Below are 22503 nucleotides of genomic sequence, written 5' to 3' on the forward strand. Positions count from 1 at the left end.
TCTCTAATGATCATTTGTACTTCTGTGGCATCAGTTGCAATGTTTACTTTTTTGTTTCTGATTTTGAGTGTTCTCTCTTTTTTCTTAGTTCAGCTAATCTTTGTTGATTTTGTTTATCTCTTCAAAAACCCAACTTTTCCGTTTATTTACCCTTAGTATTCTTTTTAGTCTCTATTTTATTTAGCTCTGATCTGATCTTTATTACTTCTTTTCTTCTAATTTTGGATTTGATTTGTTCTGGATTTTCTAGTTCCTTAAGGTGCAACATTAGGTTGTTTATTTGAAATCTTTCTACTCTTTGATGTAGGCATTTATTCCTATAAAATTCCCTCCTAATACTGATTTTGATGTATCCCATAGGTTTTGGTATGCTCTGTTTCTCTTTTCATTTGTTTGATGGAATTTTTTTGTTTCCTTCTTAATTTCTTCCTGTACCCACTGGACATTTAGGGGTATGTTATTTTGTTTCCATGTATTCATACAGCTTCTAAAGTTTCTGTTTTTTTTTTTTTAATTTCGGCTTATTATGGGGGTACAAAAGCTCAGGTTATATATATTGCCAATGTCCCGTCCATCCCCCTGAATCAGAGCCTCAAGCGTGTCCATTCCCCAGACAGTGCGCCTGGCACTCACCATGTAGTCATACCTCCATCCCCTCCCCCCACCCCCTACTTCCCCGAGTCAGCACCTTCAAGCACGACCATTCCCCAGACTGTGCGCAACACACTCATCATGTAGGCATACACCCATCCCCTCCCACCACCCTCCACCTCAGTCTGATATCCAATTGGTATCATTCCCCAATGTGCATTTAGGTGATGATCAGGGAAACCAATTTTCTGGTGAGTACATGTGATGCTTGTTTTTCCATTCTTGGGATACTTCACTTAATATAATGGGTTCCAACTCTCTCCAGGAGAACCAAAGAGATGTCTCGGGATACAAAATCAATACACACAAATCAGAGGCATTCATATATGCCAATAACAGTCAAATGGAGAACCAAATTAAGGACTCAATACCCTTCTAAAGTTTCTCTTGTTACTGATTTCTAGTTGCTTTTTTTTTTGCAGTCTGAAAAAATACTTGGTATGATTTCAGTTTTTAAAAATTTGTTGAGACTTGTTTCATAGCTTTACATATTCTCTATCCTGAAGAATGTTTTATGTGCTGATGAGAAGAATGTATATTTTGCAGATTTAGGATGAAATGTTCTGTAAATATCTGTTGGGTCCATTTGGTATAGGGTGAAATTTAAATTAGATGTTAGTTGTGGTTTGGTGGTTTTCTGTAGCTATAAGGTTAGATTTCTTTCACTTGCTCATTTATGTATCTGCTCTACCCGAGTCTTATTCTTTCATGTGTTTTCATGATGATAGTTATCCTTTTGCTTCCAGATGTCAGACTCCCCTAAGCATTTGTTATAGAGTCAGTCTAGTAGTGAATTCCCTCAGTATTGCTTATCTGGGAAAGACTTTATTTCTCTTTAATTTCTGAAGGATAGGGTTGTTGAGTGTAGTATCTTGGCTGGCAGGTTTCTTTATTTCAGCACTTTGAATATATTATCCCATTCTCTCCTGGCCTGTAAGGTTTCTGCTGAAAAATCTACCGTTAATCTCGTGAGGATTTCATTTATATGTGATTTGATGCTTTTCTCTTGCTGTTTTTAGAATTCTCTTTTTGCCTTTGACTTTTGACAGTTTGACTATAATTGCTTCAGAGAGAAGCTTTGGGAGTTGAATCTATTTGGGAATTTTTGAGCTCCCTGGGTCTGGATATCTACAACTCTCCTAAAACTAGGGAAGTTTTCAGCAATTATTTCATTAAATAGGGTTTTTTATGCCTTTTTCCATCTCTTCTCCTTTTGGAAATTCCATAATGTAAATATTTTTTGCTTCATGGTGCCCCATAAATCCTGTAGGATTTCTTTATTGCTTTTTCTCTTTATTTTTCTGTCTGACTGGATTATTTAAAAAAAAAAACAAAAACCTGTCTCCAAGTTTAGAGATTCTTTCTTCTGCATGATCTAGTGTCTTGTTGAAGTTCTTTTTTTTTCCACAAGAGTTATCAATTTTATTTGTTAAATATTCTATAATTCTATGTCATATATGATAAAATCTTCTTTACTAACATTACAGATGATATGGAAGTACAATAGAAACATCCCTTTATCAACTCCTGAAAGTAATTGATGCTAAAAGTCAAAGAATTAGTTATAAAGACACATTCTGTATTTTACTAAAGACTCCAGAGTATTTGTGTTATTAGGTTTAAACATGATATGTTTCCTATATTGGACTCTTGATCAATACTCCAGGAAAATACCAGAGAAGTCCCTGCTTTGCTGTTGTTATTGCTTACCCTATTCCATCACATTTTATATTTTATTCTATAACATCATAACATTTCTGGAAACAAAAAATAACTTAGTGATTTCTGAATATTTCCTCCCTGAGTACCATAGGGTAGGTCAATGGGACGTCCCTGAAAATTACATTTCCATTCTTGGAAGAAAGAAGTAGAAGAAAAGGAACAAATCCCTCTTTGGGGAAAAGGAGCAATGCTTTTGGATACCTGAAGTGATAGATGACTCCTCATTAACTCTGGGAGGTGGTGGTATGTTTGAATTGAATAAGTCCTGACAGGAATTTATGCTTCTGACCCAAGCCTAGAGATCAATACCATCTGAACCAAGAAGATGCTGAGGGATTTGCTTTTTGCCAAGATAGTTCTGCTTCCGCACTTGCAGATCCACCAGAACACCAGGCAAAGATTTTACCATATCCTCAGGGACAGCTTAATGCTCAACATCCCTAATCATCAGGGAAATGCAAATCAAAACCACAATGAGATGTCACTTAACTCCAGTGATAATGGCCTTTATCAAAAAGTTTCAAAACAACACATGTTGGTGTGGATGCGGAGAGACAGGAACACTCATACACTGCTGGTGGGACTGCAAACTAGTGCAACCCCTGTGGAAAGCATTATGGAGATACCTTAAACAGATACAAGTAGACCTACCATTCAATCCAGCAATCCCATTATTGAGCATCTACCCAAAGGAACAAAAGTCATTCTATGACAAAGACACCTGTACCCGAATGTTTATAGCAGCACAATTCACAACTGCAAAGATGTGGAAACAACCCAAATGCCCATCAATTCATGAATGGATTAGTAAATTGTGGTATATGTGTACCATGGAGTATTACTCAGCTATAAGAAATAACAGTGATATGGAATCCCTTTTGTTCTCCTGGAGAGAGTTGGAACCCATTCTATTAAGTGAAGTTCTTGATTATATTTTTTATTTCATTCATTGAATTGTTTGATTCCTAGATTTCTAATTCTTTTTTTTACAATATCCATCTCTTTGTTGAGTTTCTCATTCAAATCATGAATTGTTTTCCGGATTTCATTGATTTTCTATCTGTATTCTCTTGCGTCTCAAGTTTCCTGAGATAATTATTTTGAATTCATTTTCAGACATTTCATCAATTTCCTTTTCTTTTGAGTCTGTTACTGGAAGATTATTGTGATCCTTTGGAGGTGTTATGTTTCCTTGTTTTTCCATGTTTCTTGTGTCCTTATGTTGATTTCTGCATATCTGGTAGAACAGTCACTTCTAGTTTTATGGAGTAACTTTCATAAGGAAGAACTTTTTCCTATAGATGTGTCTTATAGTGTTCACTGGGTAGGATTCTTTGGCTTTGGTTTTGGCTGGGCATATTTATGTAGTGTCTATGTGATTTCTTCAGCTGTAATCAGTGTCAGTGGTGTCTACATTTGACCTAGTGGCCTAGGCTATAGGTGTTTGTGGAGGCTGTGGCATGACTTTACTGGGGGCTGGGGCTGCCAGGCAGGCCAATTTGGGGGCCCTTGGATAGACATGTTGATTAAGGGGTGGGGTCACCAGTGACAGCTGAGGGCCTTGGGTGGACTGGTCCTTTGGCCCCTGGAGCACATATGCAGGCACATTGCAGCTTCCCCACTAGAGAGGTCATTGGCAGTTGCAGTTCTCAGATGGGCCAGTCCTTCAGCCACTGGAGGGGGAATGCTCATGCAGTGATTTTGTCACTGGAGTAGGCAGAGTCACTGGTGATAGTGAGCCTCAGGTGGGTGAGTCCTCATGCCTCTGGGGAGGCGGGGTGCCATGTGGGCCCTCAGAAGCCTCACTGTTGGAATGGGCAAAGTCACTGACAGTGGTGGGCCCTAAACAGGCTGGTCCTCAGGTCCCTGAGAGGTGCAGAGACCCTTTAAATTTGGGTTTTGGCAATTATTTCTTTAATTTTTTTTCCTTCTTTCTCTTTCTCTTCTCTTTTTAGGACTCCCTTACATATGTATCAGTATAGTTGATGTTGTTCCACAAGTATATTAGGGCTCTGTTCATTTTCCTTCATTCTTTAAACATGGTTATCTTAATGTTTTTGAATATATTTATAATAGCTGCTTTTGAAGACTTTGTCAGCTAAATCCAACATCTGAATACACTCAGAGACAGTTTCTATTCACTTATTTTTCCTGAGCATATTTCATATTTTTTGCTTTGCTAGTATGTCTCATAATTTTTTGTGAAAATTGGACATTTTAGATAAACTCTAGATTCTGATTTTTCATCTCTGAGTGCTATTTTTTAACTGTTTCTTTATATGCTTTTTTTCTTCATGTAGTAACTTGCCTGGACTAAATCTGTGGAATCTCTTCCCCACAGTGTGTGCTACTGATGTCTCTGCACAGTTATTTAATTATTAATAATCTCTATTATTAAGCCTGGTTTCCTAGGGGTCACCCATTTGTCTACTTAGCTTAGCATCAATCAGTGTTGTCAATTTTTTTTCTCAAATACCTCAAACCAGTAAGATTTCTACTCTATCAATGTGTATGGGTTGGGAAACACATTTAAAGTTCAGGCAGTGTTTAAGTCTATCACAGCTTTTACTTTCTACCAGGCCTTCTCATGTTTCTGCTGCCCATGTAAACAGGCTCAAAGTCAGCCAGGACTGTGTGGGTAGCTGTCAATCTTTCTTGTGTTTATATGTAGCCTTCCTATTGGCCGAGAGTATTCATAGAGCTTATTCGGCCCCTCTGTGGCTGTTTATTTTCTTGGTCTCCTTGTTAAATCCACTGGGCCCATTTATCTACCTCTGAGACCACTACTGCTGTTAGCAACACTGACAGGCATGGAGTTTTTCCAAGCTCAGCACCTAATCAAGTGAGCCTTCTCTGTCAATGATGTTGATGGTTTCAGCTCGTCTTGCTTGGAGCTGGCGGGATCAGGAGAAGGCGGGGATAGGAGAAGCCCCAGGCAAGAATCCCATAGACTCTTGCTGCTCTTACCTAAAGTTCAGTTATTTTTTGTGATTAATCACTTTTCAATTTGTTTTATGCCTTTGGTCTTTGATTGATTTACAGAGATTTAAAATGGTTATTTTAACAATTTTGTCAAGTTTGATTGTTGCTTATTGGGAAGAAGATCCACAAAGTTCTTCACCATGCCATAGTGCATCATAAATTTTGTAACATCACCCCAGATTCACAAATGACTATTAATGCCATCAACATAGTCAACTCTTACTTAAAAATGATTGGACTTTGATTTAGGTTAACTTTATAGAGACAAATTAACTTTTTGGTTTGCTTTTAGTTGATGTTTTCATTATAGTAGCATCTATTTGCTCATTCATTTATTGAGTAATAATTATGTTTTGGGATCTGCTCTAATTTATAAGATGTAAAGATGTATGAGAAAGTTCCTGCCTTCCATGAATTCATAGTCTCATGGGGGATACAAACCAAAAATAATAATTATAGTAATTTGCAATACATCCCAATATGTGATGTTATGTAGCAGTGAGCAGAGTGCTATGGTGTGACCTAGAGCAGACATGCCTGTCTCTAGCAAGAGTTCACAAACCTTGCTGCATTTGACCAGGACTCAGAAGGGCAGCAGTCAACCAAACAAGGGTGACGCAGTAGGTAGGAGCTTCTGAGCATGGAAGCAGTTTATATGAGGACAAGAGTCAAGATCAAGTAATATCTGAAAACTCAGACTTTAGAGGGTACATGGGGACCAGCCGTAGAAGACGGAACTTTGCTAGAGGATTTACTTACACCTGCTGAGCATTCTGGCCTTTATCCCCTGGACCAGCAGATGTCAGCAAGGTTTTGTTTTGTCTTGGAATTATTGCTGGCAGCTCTGGGGAGCGTCAGACTGTGGTGAGGGAGGGACAGATAACAGGTCAATCAAATAGAGTTTTCAATTCTTTCGGCTGAGAGAGAGGGTGAGTGAGAAAATAGTGGCCAAATTAAAAAGAGATTTATGACATAAAATTGACAAGATTTGCTGACATTGAAATAAGGAAGAGTGCGTGTGGCTAGTTGGGTATGGAAGATGCATCAGAGGGACTTGGAGAAGAGATAGCACCTTGGGGAGCTGCCAAACAAGAAATTGACCTAAACAACTCTCCAAAAAGCCAGAGAGGCTGTCCAAATGAATCACTGGTAAGAGGTGAGGTAAAGAGAGCGAATCCAGGCAAGAGCCAAGGTCCAGAAACCTGGGAGACCGGCTAGAACGACAGTTTTAGCAGAGGACGTGTGGTAGATCCTAAACAGATTTTCTGAGCTGGGAAGAGTGTAGGAAAAGTGACTTAATCTAATGTCCATGCCTTAAGTTTGAGTGAGGCTGGAGCTATATGAGGTCCCAATCCTGTATGGTCCTTTCAGCACTCTTTTACCTTTAATAAAAATTTGGAATTAATCTAAACCTTTATTGAAGTAAAATCAAGATGTTTCAAGGATAATGGTATTGATTAATAATTCTTCCCCCAACTAATGTACTTCCTGTGAGTAACTCAGACACTGCACAGAGACCATCATTAACTCTGAAATCACCAAAGAATCATTTGGAAAGCAATCCCTTAAAAACCTAATAGTGCTGCCAAAGTATTAATGTACCTTTTCAAAGCATTAAGGAGCTGGGCAGATACAAATAGATGTGATGACTATGTATTAAAAAAAATGATGACGTACCTTGTCTCTGATCAACAATTTTTAAAAAGGTCCCTTTTGGTGTGTGAGATTCTGTGAGCTAATTTTTCCTGCTCATGACATTCTCGTGTTTTTAATTGCCAACCATCCGGATTTGCTGTTGGTATGAATCAGGTTTTTTTATTTAATTAAGCCAGCTGATCTGTCACCCATCATAATTAATCCATTCTTAGTTTTTCATTTCCAGAGCCAATCATCCTATATTAGTACAAATATAGGAAAATCTGAGTCATTTTGTAATATAAGTAAGAGTACAGAATGCCTATCAGATACATACATTCACTTCCTTCACATATTTGGAAAAGTTTAAAATAATTTGGTTTATATTCTGCCACAGACACAGAACCCAGAAATCAGTATTTCAGTTCATTCATTTACCTCATTACACCAACTTTCTAAATCCCATTGTTTATTTCCCACAATTTCACACAGTCTTGCTTTTAAATCCCTCCAGTAACCAGCTGTGACACAGGAAGCCTTCCTGTTTCTGGACGCAATTGCAGGACAGCAGTGCCTGTCAGCCCATGTGTGTCGCTGGTGCATGTGTGGTCTTCTTATTCCCTCGTTCATTAATCGAGCGTGACTCTAATCACTGAGGATGCAGCAGTGAACGAGACAAAAGCAGGTTCCAGTGCCCTTTGAATTCACATTTTAGCAAGGGAGACAAACAGTGAACAAATAAACAATAGGTTCGAGTACTGTACAAAATTAAGGTGGTGGGAAGTGGTTCAGTGGCTGCTGTAGCTGGAGTGCTCTGAGAAGGCCTCTCGGAGGAGGTGGCATTGAGGCTGACGTTTGGATGACAGGAGATGCCAGGAGATGAACACAGGACAAAGCGCTCCAAGAGAAAGTCACAGCTAAACAGAGGCTCGCCAGTGGGAGTGTGATCTGGGAACCTGACGGAGACTTGTTCCACTGGAGGGACGTGAACAGGGCAAGTAAGAAACGAGCTTAGGGAGAGAGAGAACGTTCAACGTAAGGAGTGTGGGTTTCATTCCAGGTTCCAGGAAGAGCCACTGGAGGGTTATAACAAGGTGGGGATGTGATCTGACTTACACTCTTTATAGGTCAGTGCAGCCTGTCTGTGGAGAATGGACTAAAGGGGGGCGAGTATGCAAACAGGGAGGTGGAGTCCAGATGAAGGATGAATGTGGCTTCCATCTAGCAGCAGAGATGACGGAAGTCGATTCATTCGGTATTCGTCTAGAGGTAGAGCGAGAGAACTTACTGATGTGTTGGAAGGGTGGATCATAGAAAGGGAAGAATCCATCAATGATAACTCAAATTTTTTTATTTCATAAGTTTTAGGACTTCATCCCTGAGTTGTTTTGTTTATTTATTATATTGGTCATTTTTAAAGATTGATTCTTTTTTCACAGTTGCATATTTCCATGATTAGAGCAAACTATGGTGTATGGCTTCCTGGATTCAAATCTGGGTTTTCCAGCTTAGTGACCATATGATCTTGGGCAAGTTTCTTAACTACTCTACCCCCAGTTAAAAAAAAAACTAGAATAATAATTTTACCTGTTTCATAGGGTTGTTGTCTGAAGTGACTAAGAAAATACAAATAAAAACACTTAGCACCCTGCTAGACTACAGTAAGCACTCAGTAAATGTTAGTAATTAGGTGCTATGTTTCTGTCTTATCCTCCTTATTGTACTTTCAGGTCTCAGTACCTAGTATAAGAGTTACAATAACATTTTTTAAGAAACAAGACATTTCTGTTCCTTAAATTATTCCATAATTCGTGTATTATTTAGTACTATGTTTCAGAATTTCTTTTTTTGTTTTTTTTTTTTATTTCAGCTCATTATGGGGGTATAAAAGTTCAGGTTATATATATTGCCCATGCCCCCCCATGCCCCCGAGTCTGAGCTTCAAGCGTGTCCATTCCCTAGACAGTGCACACCGCACTCATCATGGAGGCATGCACCACTTGCTGCGTGCGATGCGCACTGTCTGGGGAATGGACACGCTTGAAGTTCTGACGGGGAGCGGAGGTGGGGGATGGGGGAAGGGGTGGGTGCATACCTACAGAATTTCTTAACAGTAATTCTTGTTTGATATATTCTCACCTTCCACATCTGGTTGTATTTATTTTTTAAAGTGACTTCTTTGTTATTTGGGTTTTAAAGCTCTGCTAAGGGCTTTTAGAGAGATGTATTGAATATCATCAGCTTTATTGTGAAGTTGTCATTTTCAGCTCTTAAAATGGGGCCAGGGAGGATGGGCACCTGCCGTCAAGGTCACAGCAGCGATGTGAGCACGTAACACACCTCCCCTGCCACTGCCACGCACTGCGCGGGCCCTGCCCAAATGTACTGGCCGGCGGGGGGGGGGGGGGGGAGTTCTGCCTGCTCTTTGGGCTTAGAACCTCATTATAAGGTTGGAAAAGACCCTATCTGTCTAGATCACAGGGTAATCTAGAAGACCTTGTATTCCTCTGGATCTTTGATTTCCACATAAACACAGGTTCCTGTCACTCTGCCAGCCTGCAGCTGCATTTCAGACTCTCCTGATTAGTTATTTCCTTCTCAAAATAGGCTCGAGAATGGTAGGAAGAATAATGTGGTATGCAAGTGTTTTATAGTTATGGCTGGGATGGAGGCACATTTAGCAAATGGTACTTTTCACAGGCTAACACGTTAACCTAATTTTTTAAAGCTGTGCTTCTCGGGTTTCACTGACGTTAGCTGGGCAAGGAGCAGCTTCTCTTTGCTGTAAGAATCTTACATTGTCATCACTGATACAGCAAAATTGCTCAACACAGGTGGCTTTAGAATCCCTTCTGTGCAAAATATTCAACATTAAATACATGCATGTTCTGTGATTCTTCTGGTTTCAGGTTCTCTGTTTCTTCTTGTATTTTTTTAATGACAGGAGATAATAAAAAATATTTTATTTCAGAACTTTTAAATGGTATGACACATGTGAAACAGTTCGTATCTCTGATACAACAGTAAGTCCCCCAGCCCAGGGTGGGAGATGCTAAATCCACTGGACAATCGAATCTGCAGTGTGTGGGATCTGCAGGTTTTTGATGTTTGCCTCCACACCGTGCTGAATTTTGTAAAAGTTGTATTATTTCTAAATACTCTAGGTAACAATGACAGAGTCTGAATTTTTTTGGAAATCAGTAACAAAATTAATGTGTGTGTGTATATGTGTGTTCTGAAACTTTTATATTTCATGGAGCTAAAACACCTGATAGCCCTACAATGTCTTTTCATACCTCTTCCAAGGACAGTGTGGTCATAGCTATTTAAGAGCTCCATGTGAAGGCCTGTGTGGGCATAAAGAATCGACTGTGAATATTCAGCCCTACAGGGACACACAGAACTGACCACTGGTCCATTCTACAGGCTTCTTACGCATGCCAGGTGGGGGGGTCTCTGTGGAATTAAGAGCAGATCTATACCGGCAGCCAGATATCCTGTTATTTTATAACTCAGCACCGCAGCTTAATTATATTAATGTTAATATTTTAAGGTTTCATTTTTTTCTAGAAATATATCTATGGAATATTCACTTTCTATGTGTTTGTTTTTCTACTGTAGACACGGGAGCAGAAAGACAGGCACTAAGAGAAAATGTGTACCCTAAACTGAGAGAATTCTGCAGAGAAAACTATGGATTGGAATTTCAGGTAACTCTAGTATTAATTTTGTTTCCAGTTATGTCAGCCAAATAACTAATTTTTGTTTCTTGTCATAACTTGGGTGGTATAAAAGATAACTTTTAAGCCCTGAAAATTTTCATTTCTTTAAGTATGAGTAAAAAGAACCATTGGCAAATGGAAATAAAGTATTTAGTCATTTTTCATGTTTTGTACTCTTATGCTGTGATTCTTGGACCCTGCCTGTTATTGGCTCATCTTTTTCTTTGCTTTTTTGACAGTCTCCACTGTTATCAAAAAATAAAGGTTGCTGAGGACCCGAGTTTAAGCTATGGTTTCTAGAAAGGTATTGCACATAAAATCGAGACCAACTTTTTAAAATTATTTCCTTTCAGCAGCCTTGTCAGTCCTTGTCTTCTATCTTGCCTTTTAGTTTTTGTTCACATTGTAGAATATCCTTTCTCCTGAGCATTTCAGAGCTTTACCATTTACCAAAAAAAAAAAAAAAAAAAAAATTATATCCGCCTTTCAAGAGAGAGTAACTGCAAACATCATTGCTAAAGTTCATGAACATTCTAACATTTTTATACCGCATTGATTTTTGCCACCTAATGAATAAGTGCTTGAAAACATGGGACAGATCTTGGACATCCAAAAACTGAAAGAGTCAATGGCTCCTGCAACAGATAACATTATTTAGTAGGAATTTTTCAACCTCATTTACAATGGAAATCTTAACTTTCTGGTGCTATCTAAACTATACATTTCCATTGTCAATTGATGAATATGTAATAGAGTTTTGTGGTGCAAGAGTGCAAAACACACCATTGTTCATGGAAGAAAATTTCACCCTTCGTTTCCTCCTGGATAAATATTTATCTTGTGATGCCTTCTAATATGATGTATAAAGTAATAGTCTCAAAATGGTTTCAAGCTCAATGCATAATGTCAGTCAACAGCAGACACACATACTGAATAGTCACTCATAAGTCACCATTTACTTGATAAATTGTGAACCTAAATTAAATTCCTTGTCATAAATTCATCACTACCTTCTCTGAGGACTCTGGTTCTGCTGATAACAGGGTCCCAATTGTTACAAAACTTCCATCTGTCAGAATTCCCAAAGACTTAGACACTCCTTGGGGACTCAATTACCGCAGAGGGAGAGACGCGTCCAAGCATATTAATCCCATCTTCGAATTTGTTTTGTTTTGCATCACTTTTGTCAGCAGAGGGAAGAAGTTGTCGAGCTATAGAACAGCCTCCATAGCACGTGGTGTTCGCTAGGGTGAGCTGAGGGCGGGAGGAAAAAGAAAGGTATATTTTCTGAGTTAGAGGCAGGCACAGGAGAAGACAGATACAGCAAAGGGAAGACCGTAGAAGGCGAGGCCCGCAGAGTAACCTGAGGGCAGGTTCGTTCCAGGCAGGTGCCCTGAACCCGCCGAGGAGGCGCTGGGCAGCAGGGGAAGCGGCAGTGGGCAGGGAGGCCGTGGCACTGAGCCCGGCTCTCCCCAGGCCCTTCAGTTCAGTGTCAGATAGGGAGGGCAACAACTTGCCTGTCTGAGGTTGTGTTTAGAATAAAATAAAATACGCAAGATTACTTTCGCTTCTCAGCTCTAGCCTTAACAGGAGGTCAAATACATAATACCTGACTCCTCTAAGAATCTGAGAATATACTTTTTAGTATAGTCTTTTATGGTAGGTTCATTATAGCCCACCCTGAGGATATGTTTTTTAGAGAAAGAGTTCTCTTCTCTCAACTGCAGCAAAATATGGTGCCAGAAGCTTCATGGAAAGACTGTTTACCCCCTTGGTGTTCCCAATTCCATTGCGCATTGAACCCAGGAGCAATGAGTTTCCTAGAGTAACTGAAACGTACCAAATCTGTTTCACGCCTGCTCGCCTTTGCTTGTGCTGTCCTCTCTGCCTGGCGTGCCTTCCAGCCTGGCTCCGCCCTGCCTCGCCTCCTGGGTCCTCCTGCTTACGATGCCCCCTGTCCGATCTCAGGCTGGGCCTCTCCCATCTGCCCGCTGCCCTGCAGCTCCATGTGCTTCTCTTGGTTCCAAGAGCACCCCAAGCCCATTCCCACTTAAAAATTTTGCCCTGGCTATTCTCTGTGCCGGGAATACTTAGCCCCTTCATCTTCCCGTGACTGCGTTCTTCATGTCCCTCAGTCCCCGCTGAAAGGTCTCTTCCTAGAGATGCTTCCCTAATGACCCAATCCAAAGTAACCGCCTCTTTTATATTATACTATTTTAGTTCTTTGCATAGCCTGGGATATTTTTGTTTACTTATGTACCAGCTTGCTTATCATCTCTCTCCCACCAGACTGTAAATTCCACAAGAACGGAGGCTTGTCTGCCTTCATGACGCTGGAAGAGTCCCTGGCACATAGGGAACATCATTAGAATTTGTTGAATAAATGAATGTGAGTGCATTAAAAAATGATCAATGGCTCAGCCAAAATATCACTTGTGAAAGAAAGCCTTCTCTGATCCCCCCGTCCCTCCCAGGATGGGCCATTACCCTCCTCTTTGTGCCCCTAAAATCCAAAGCGTAATCATCCATCCAGTTCATTTAAGAAGTATTTGTTGAGCACGGACTGCTCGGCAGCGTTCTAAGTAATGGGAATACAGGAGCAAACCAAAAAGGCCCTCTTCTGTGGAGCTTCCAATATTGCTGGAGGAGGCAGAGAATATGCAGATAAATAGCAGTAATAATAAATGCATTTTATTGAATAAAAGCTTTTACGAAAAATAAAGCAGGGAAAGAGAGGTTAGGAAATGCCAGGTGGTCAGAGAAGGACTCAGTGTTAATATGACCTTTGAGCAGAGACCTGCAGAGAGCGATGGAGCAAGTGGTGCAGCTGCCTGGAGGTGGCAGGAGTCCCGGCGCAGGGAGCAAGGATGAGAGTCTGAGGCGGGAGCAGATCACGGGAGACCTTCTGGGCCAAGATTAAGAACTTAGAGTTTTACTGAGGTACAAGGGAAAGCGTAATGTGATATGACCCACCTTTAAGCGGTTTGCTCAGGTGCTGTGAGCAGAATAGAAGGAGGAGAAGGAACGGTGACAGCAGGGGCGTAGTGCAAGCCAAGAAGGGATGGTGGTAGGAACTAAAGTGAGCAGTGGAAAAAAGGAGACATCTGGCTAAGGAAACTGCATCACCTGCCCATAAAGTCTATTAATAAAAGTTCTCAGGACTGAGATTGCGTTTTATTCCTCTTATCCCAGTAGCCAGTCAAGTAGCTGGCACATAGTCAGCCATTTAGCCAACTCTTAATTAAATTTAATTGCTAGACTATGGAGTTACATTTTAAGCAAGCCCATATACTTTTATCTCTGTGCCTGTTTGACAGGAGATTTTGTAGTACTTCCTTTATTTTTTCATTTAAACATATTTCATAAAATGCAGCAGACCCTGATTTATATGAACTTCAGTTAATACTATATGTGATGTATACATACATAGGTTGATTGCTCAGAGATGGAAACAGCTCTGCGGAAAGCACGTCAAGCCCACTTAGAGCAAAGAACACCCCTGGCTTCAGGAAAAGTCATGGTGTTTAAATAACATGGTATTTGATTTGCTAGCATTCATTAAGTGCCTCCAGCTACACTTACAAGTCAGAACAAGGAGAACGAATTGGGAAAAATACAGACAGGCGAGGGTGAAAGCAGATGGTGCAGGAACCAAAATGAAGTGTGTGTGGTTATACCCGTTCTTGCTTTGCCTCTCCACTGCCCAGGCCCTGGTCTAACCCTCACTGCCTCCAAAATGAGGTGAACAAAAAGCATCTCAAGTGGTCTCTTTTCTTGGTTACCCTCAGTAGGTCTCAAGTCCTTGAGGAAGAGTCTGGTTCCTGTTTAAGTCCCAGGCCTAGAACAGAGTTTGGCATTCAGTGGGGCTTAGTGAAAACGTGTTCAGCAGAGCTGCCTGCGCCATCGCCCTACTTGAGGTTTTCTGTACACCCCGCCAGAGCCACCGTGTTTGAATGTCACATTCTCAGTTCCTTTGCTTAAAAGTTTTTATTGGCTCCCTGCTGCCTATAAGGTGTCTCTTTATTTTTTTTAACATTTGATAGTTATTTTAATAATATCCTATATGGTAATAAAAAAATAATTTTTAAGGATCCAATCCAGGATTACACATTGCATTTAATTAACGTATCTCTTTCATCTCTTTCAATCTGGAACGGTTCCTCAGTCTTTCTTAGTCCTTCATAACCTTAACAGTTTTGAAAAGTATAGGCCTATCATTTTGTAAGGTGTCCTTCGATTAAGATTTATCTGATGTTCCCTCTTGGTTAGGTCCAGATTTTGCATCTTTGGCAGGAGTACCAGGGAAGCAAGAGTGTGTCTTTCACAGGGCAGCCACGAGCAGGTACCTGTGTCAGTCTGTTTCATTACCAGTGACGCCAGCCTGGATCACTGGGACAAGCTGGCCTCTGCCAGGCTTCTCCACTGTGAAGTCACTATCTTCCCCTTTGTAATTAGTAAGTATTCTGTGGGGGATACTTTGAGACCGTGTAAATATTCTGCTCCTTGTCAAATTTTCAACCATAAATTTTAGCATCCTTTGATAATTCTTGCTTAAATTGTTACTGTGATACCTGCCAGTGATTGTGTAACCGCATCATTCATTCTACATTTGTTAGTTGGCATTCTACTATAAGGAAACTCTTTTTATTCTCTCCTATTTATAGACGTATTTGTTTACATTAACAAGAACTTGAATTATTTTAGTCATTGGGATTATAAGCTGTTAATATCATTTATTTGATATGGATATTCTCCCAGATTAAGCTGGCCACCATGTTCCTTTGACACGTTTCCATTATTTTTTTTATTTCAGCTTATTATAGGGGTACAAAAGTTTAGGTTATGTGTATTGCCCATGCCCCCACGCCCCCGAGTCAGAGTCCAAGCGTGTCCATTCCCCAGACAGTGCGCATCACACTCATTATGTAGGTATACACCCATCCCCTCCCCGCCCCCCAACATCTGCCTGACACCCAATTAGTGTTATTCCCAAATGTGCACTTAGGTGATGATCAGGGAAACAAATTTGATGGCGAGTACATGTGGTGCTTATTATTCCATTCTTGGGATACTTCACTCAGTAGAATGGGTTCCAACTCTATCCAGGAGAACAAAAGGGATTTTATATCACTGTTATTTCTTATAGCTGAGTAATACTCCATGGTATACATATACCACATTTTACTAATCCACTCATGTATTGATGGGCATTTGGGTTGTTTCCACATCTTTGCAATTGTGATTGTGCTGCTGTAAACATTCGGGTGCAGATATATTTTTTATAGAATGTCTTTTGTTCTTTTGGGTAGATGCCCAATAAGAGGATTGCTGGATCAAATGGTAGGTCTACTTGTATCTGTTTAAGGTATCTCCATATTGCTTTCCACAGAGGTTTCAGTAGTTTGCAGTCCCACCAGCAGTGTATGAGTGTTCCTGTCTCTCTGCATCCACGCCAACATTTATTGTTATGGGACTTTTTGATAAAGGCCATTCTCACTGGAGTTAAGTGATATCTCATTGTGGTTTTGATTTGCATTTCCCTGATGATTAGAGATGTTGAGCATTTTTTCATATGTTTGTTAGCCATTCTTCTATCTTCTTTTGAAAAATTTCTATTCATGTCCTTTGCCCACTTTTTGATAGGGTTGTTTGATTTTTTTGTTGCTGAGTTTCCTAAGTTCTAAATGGATTCTCATTATCAGTCCTTAATCGGATGTGTAGCATGCGAAAATTTTTTCCCATTCTGTAGGTTGTCTGTTTGCTCTCATGACTGTTTCTTTGGCTGTGCAGAAGCTTTTTAATTTAATCAGGTCCCATTCATTTATTTTTATTGTTGCTGTGATTGCCTTTGGGGTCTTCTTCATAAATTCTTTGCCTAGGCCAATGTCTGTAAGAGTCTTTCCCACATTTTCTTCTATAATTCTAATAGTTTCACACCTTAGGTTTATATCTGTTATCCACTGTGATTTGATTTTTGTGAGAGGTGAAAGCTGTGGGTCCTGTTTCAGTCTTCCACATGTGACTATCAAGTTTTCCCAGCACCATTTATTGAATAAGGATTCTTTTCCCCAGAGTATGTTCTTTGGAGTGGCCACAGGTGTTTGTTCAGCTTCACCTCCCAGTCCTCCCACCATTAACCGTCCATGCCGGTCAAGCCATTCTTGGCCTGACCTCGGAGCACATCTTGCTGGTTGCCCATTCCCGGCTCTAGATTCCCGTTCGCGATATCTGTTTCAGCTCTCGCTTCCTATGAGAAATACCCTTTCTTCACCCCCAGCCATCCCACAGCCCATCCTTCAGAATCCAACTTAAGACCTAGCTTTCCCGAGATGTCTTTTCTGATTCCTAAGTAGCCCGCCCCCCCATAAGTCTGTCCCACATAGGCCTGCGGGCACACTGAGCCAAGAAGAGGCCTACTTAGGTCAGGGACCTCTAATGGGGATGGTTAGCTGATCCGGGGACTTAGGACACCTCCATTTCAAAAGCAGTTTTCCTCTGAGTCCAGCTACTCAGCTTGGAATCGCTCCTTCAGAATACCTTCTGACAGCCGGCGTCTTTAGTAGACACCTACACCTCAGCTGCAAAGTTCATAAACCTCCTTTTTCTTCACCTCTAACACCCAGTGAATCCCCAAGACCTGCCAGTTCCACCTCCCTAAATATTTCTCCCGTCTTTCCCCTTTGTTCAAATCTATATTATTGTCATCTTGACTGTTGCCATGGTTACCCTACATGGTCTGTTTGCCTTCATCCCTCCCTCCCCCCCCCCCAACACCAAGCCCTCTGCCCACCTTACCCCGCTGGCCCGTCCTCCACAGTGTTGCTGTGCTGCTGATTCCGAGATACAAATCTGACTCCTTTGTCTGCAGGATCCAGCCTGTGCTGCTTAGCATCACATGCGCATTCCCGTTCGCACTCCTGCCTACTCCTGAGGTCTCTCTGTCACTCTCTCCCACAGACAGCCTGTTCCAGCCTTTCCGAACTGCATTTGTTCCCCAGACATGTTCTTTCTTTACCCTGAGTCTTTACACCCACTGTGCCCTCTGGCTGGGGCCCTACAGTTGCACACCCCCCGGCAAATGAGTAGAAAATCTTCAACTCGTTCTTTAAGAAACAGTGCATGTCCCTCTTTGAGATTCCGGAGTCTTTATTCCTAATCTTTACTAGCATATTACGTTGTTTTAATTACTTTTTAAATGCCCCTCCCCCACTAACTGGGCCCTCTTAGAAATTAGCAATTGTATTATTTACATCTTCATATTACCAGAATCTTTTATAGTACCTGGCTCATACTGGTTATATCATAAGTGCTGGTTGAGTAAGTTCAATTTACTGACGATATGACTAAGATCCAGAAGCCGGAAGCCTTCACCAGCACCATGCAAAAGAAGTAGAATGTGAGTCGCAGAGGCAAGCCGCATATGTAATGTTAGGTTTTCTACTAACCATGTTTTAAAAAGTAAAAGGAACAGGTAAAATTTATTTTAATAATATTTTAAGCCAATAAATATATCCCAAACATTATCATTGCAACGTGTAATCAGTATAAAAATTATTAGTGAGGCATTTACATTCTTGTCTTTATCCCAAGTTTCAAAGTCCAGTGTATTTTACACCCACAGCACATTGCACTTTGGGCCAGCCACGATTCAAATGCTTGGCAGCTGCATGTGGCCAGTGGTGCCCTGGCTGGGCAGCAGGGCTCTCGGTGGGAGTGGGGTCTAGTGGGGTTGCCCGAATGGGATAAGCTCCTGGCTGGGGGCGGTGGAGACCATGACTAGAGGAGCTGCAGTGGGAGTGGGAAGGCATCGCACATGCAAAAAAACAAATCCAGAACATGATGAAGAAAATAATTCTTTCACTTGTCAAATGAGCAATTTTTTCTTTTATTTATCACTTTTGGGCATCGCATTCGTAGGGTGCGTAAACTGCAATGGTTAAGGCCACTTTCACAACGGCTGCGGAATCAGGGCTGAGTGTCTGTAACATACGAGGCACGGACTCAAACTTACGGTCAGTCATTTGCCTGCTGTATTAATACTTGAAACTTGATTGCAAGAGAGGTAGGTGGTGGAAACTCGAACTCCTTTTATTTAATCCAATCTTATATTAACAGTCCTTGTCTTAATGGGTACCCTTTGTTGCTTTTTGCCAAAGATAGCTTTTAAAGTAATTTCCTCCATACGCCTTTGCAGTTAGGTGACAGCCAGGTCTCGGAGTGGGAACGCCCTCCTGTGTGGGCCTCCGCCCTTTCCTTGGCTCCCACAGGTGAGTGTTGGGTTCCTAGTTGCACAGCAAAGCGTGAGCGTGGAACCCGCAGCTCCTCCCAGCAGGAAGATCTTGACTGCACCTACTTTGTGCCCCAGGATAACAATACAATGTTACCTGAAGGCACCAAAGAAGTGGACGCTCATCCTAGATGTGTTCGTCCCTTTTGCACGGCTATAAGGGAATGCCCAAGGCTGGGTAATTGACAAAGCAAAGAGCTTTACTCAACTCACAGTTCTGCAGGCTGTACAAGAAGCGTCACGCCAGCAGCTGGTTCTGGTGAGAGTTTCAGGGAGCGTCCAGCCAAGGCGGAAGGCAAAGGGGGAGCAGGTGTGTCACATGGCGAGAGACGGAGCAAGAAAGGGAGGAGGTGCCAATTTATTTATTTTCTTTTATAAAATTTCAGATTATCATGGGGGTACAAACATTTTGGTTACATGTATTGCCTTTGCAGTGCCCAAGCCACAGCTACAAGTGTGCGCATCTGCCATACAGTGCCCTCCACACCCATTAGTTACGCGTTTACCCGTCCCCTCCACCCCCTCCACCTGCCCCGCAACCGATGAGTGTTACTTCCTCGTGAGCACCTGAGTGTTGATCAGTTAATGACAATTTGATGCTGAGTACATGTGGTGCTTGTTTTTCCATCCTTGTGATACTTCACTTTGAAGAATGGGCTCAAGCTTCACCGAGGATAATATAAGAGGTGCTAGTTCACCATTGTTTTTTATGGTTGAGTAGTATACATATACATATACATATACCACATGGTATACACATACCACATTTTATTAATCCACTCATATATTGATGGGCACTTGGGTTGTTTCCACATCTTTGCGATTGTGAATTGTGCTGCTATAAACATTTGAGTATAGATGTCTTTATTATAAAATGTCTTTTTTTCCTTTGGGTAGATGCCTAATAGTGGGATTGCTGGATCAAATGGTATTTCTATTTTTAGTTCTTTGAGATATCTCCAAATTACTTTCCACAGAGATTGTACTAATTTGCCCTCCCACCAGCAGTGTAAGAGCGTTCCTATCTCTCCCCATCCACGCCAACATTTGTTGTTTTGGGACATTTTGGTAAAAGCCATTCTCACTGAAGTGATATCTCATTGTGGTTTTGATTTGCATTTCCCAGATATAAAACCATCCTCATATCGTCATCTAATCTTTGACAAAGTAGACAAAAATATACACTGGGGAAAAGAATCTCATCAATAAATGGTGCTGGGAAAGTTGTATATCCACATACAGAAGATTGAAACTGGATCTGCACCTCTTACGTCTCACAAAAATCAACTCACGATGGATAACAGACTTAAACCTAAGACATGAAACCATAAGAATTCTAGAATAAAAATGTTGGGAAAAGTCTTATGAACATCAGCCTAGGCAAAGAATTTATGAATAAGACCCCCAAAGCAATCATAGCAGCAACAAAAATAAATAAATGGGACCTGATCAAATTAAAAAGCTTCTGCACAGCCAAGGAAACTATCATTAGAGCACATAGACAAACTACAGAATGGGAGAAAATATTTGCATGCTATACAATGGATAAAGGGCTGGTAATAAGAATCTATATAGAACTTAAGAAAATTAACAAGAAAAACATCAAACAACCCCAATAAAAAGCAGGCAAAGGACATGAACAGAAACTTTGCAAAAGTTTGCAAAAGTTAATGGCCAGCAAACACATAAAAAAGTGCCAGGCTCTTTTCAGCAGCCAGCTTTCTCATGAACTAATGCAGTGAGAACTCACTCGTTATCACAGGGAGGGCACCACATCATTCATGAGGGATCCACCCTCATGACCCAAACACCCCCACCAGGCCCTGCCTTCCACACTGAGAATCAAATCCCAACATGAGATTTGGTGGGGCCAAACAGCCAAACCACGTCACCGGGCAAAGGTACCTCCTGGGGCCCTTTTGTTCTGGGACTTGCCTGTTCTCACTTGCTGAGGTGCCATCTCTCCGTGTTTCCTTTGACAGTGCAGGTCCAGACCCATCTGCCTGGTTTTCTTTCTCCCTAGACCCCAGTGAGAGCATTATCTTCTCCTTAAACTGCTGCCTGTGTGTAAGTAATCCCTCCGTCTGCAGTTCTGTCACCTCCATAATTCTGTTTCTTTGGATGTTAATGTGTTTAAAACTGAACTCATCCTTCCTCCCCCTTTCCTGGTTTCTCAATTGCTACTACTTCCCAGTCTTCGAGACTTCATACTCTTGGCTTGTAGTCCATTCTTCCACCCTTTACAACCTAGATCCAAGCTGCCGCTGTTCCGATGGATTCGTCTGCCATGGTATTTCTTAGAAGCTCACCTTCTCTTTGCATTTCGCAAGTCTGTCTTTGCTCAGGCTTTCATTTCTTAATAGCTGAATGACTATGGCAGCCTTTTCCTGATCTTCCCTACCCTTGGTGCTTTTGTGTTTGGGTCCAGGCTGTATCCAGCTGTTCAAACAATCTTCCTGGAACAGTATTTACCAGATTCCATTGATTCTGAGAGATGCGTGGGTTTCCTCACATTTTTTATGTCTCAGAATTCAGGATTCATCTTACAAATAAATCGTGTGTCATCATGTAATTGGCAGTGCATTTCCTTTTTAGTGGTGTGTGCAATATTGGAGCAGCCTGCATCTGATAATGTTTTAGATTCAGTAAAATGCAGCGTGTTACGTCATTTATGGGGAATAGGGTAATGGCAAGAATTTTTCTGTTGGAAAGACTAGGGTTCACATCCTGGGTCTGCAGATAACCAGTCCTGTGACTCTGGGCACATTGTTTGGCCTCAACACCGATGACTCCTCTGTACAATGGAAGGGAGTGATCATCTTCCAGGAATGCCGTCGGAAGTCAGTGCGACAACACAAAGTGCCTGGCACGGGAAGATATTCAACCAATGTTATTTTCCTTCTGTCTTCACCTTAATAATATTTTCTCCTGATCAAGAACCTAGCATAATGCAATTATTCATGTATATATATATATATTTTCTTTCTTTCTTTCTAAGTATAGTAAAAGCTCTTTGTTCTGGTGCTTCCAAGGCATATTGAAATGAGTGGTCTGATGAGTGCTTAGTGTATGGTACAGAAGGAGTGTGAATGGGAAAAAATGTTCAGGAAATAGGCACTGATTGCCTCACATATGAAAAAACCTGGCAGGTGAGGCTATTGGCTTGAGAGAAGATTTCCCTAAATTCTTTTAATCGTGTCTGGTGCATTAACCAGTCCTGTAGGACTCTGCCCGTGGAGGTCTACTATGTAGGGAAAGGGTCCAGTTTATCAACACGCTGGAGCCAGGCCCTACCCTTTGCTGTCTCTAGGTGAGTGGCGGAGGGAGGCAGAGGTCAGCAGACTTGTTTCTCCATTCCCTTTTTCTGTCTCTGCTCTCTACCTTAGAACTCTGGAAACAGATTGCCTTTCAACAGCCCTCCAGCTTCCCTGCAACCTGGGCACACGTGGCCACATCATAGTCATGGCAGCTAGACACCATGAGGTCTAACTTTGTTATCGTGTG

At 41.3% G+C, this 22503-nt stretch overlaps 1 protein-coding gene across 1 annotated transcript in view; it reads left to right on the forward strand.

Moving 5' to 3' along the window:
- NWD2 (NACHT and WD repeat domain containing 2) overlaps positions 1 to 22503 on the forward strand; it is a 167653-nt gene that overhangs the window by 60077 nt on the left and 85073 nt on the right. The window contains exon 2 of the mRNA XM_045550496.1: positions 10612 to 10700. Coding sequence (XP_045406452.1) covers positions 10612 to 10700 — 89 coding nt within the window. The remainder of the gene's footprint in view (positions 1 to 10611; positions 10701 to 22503) is intronic.

This window comes from Lemur catta, chromosome 4, assembly GCF_020740605.2.
Source record: "Lemur catta isolate mLemCat1 chromosome 4, mLemCat1.pri, whole genome shotgun sequence".
Classification (NCBI taxonomy): Eukaryota; Metazoa; Chordata; class Mammalia; order Primates; family Lemuridae; genus Lemur; species Lemur catta.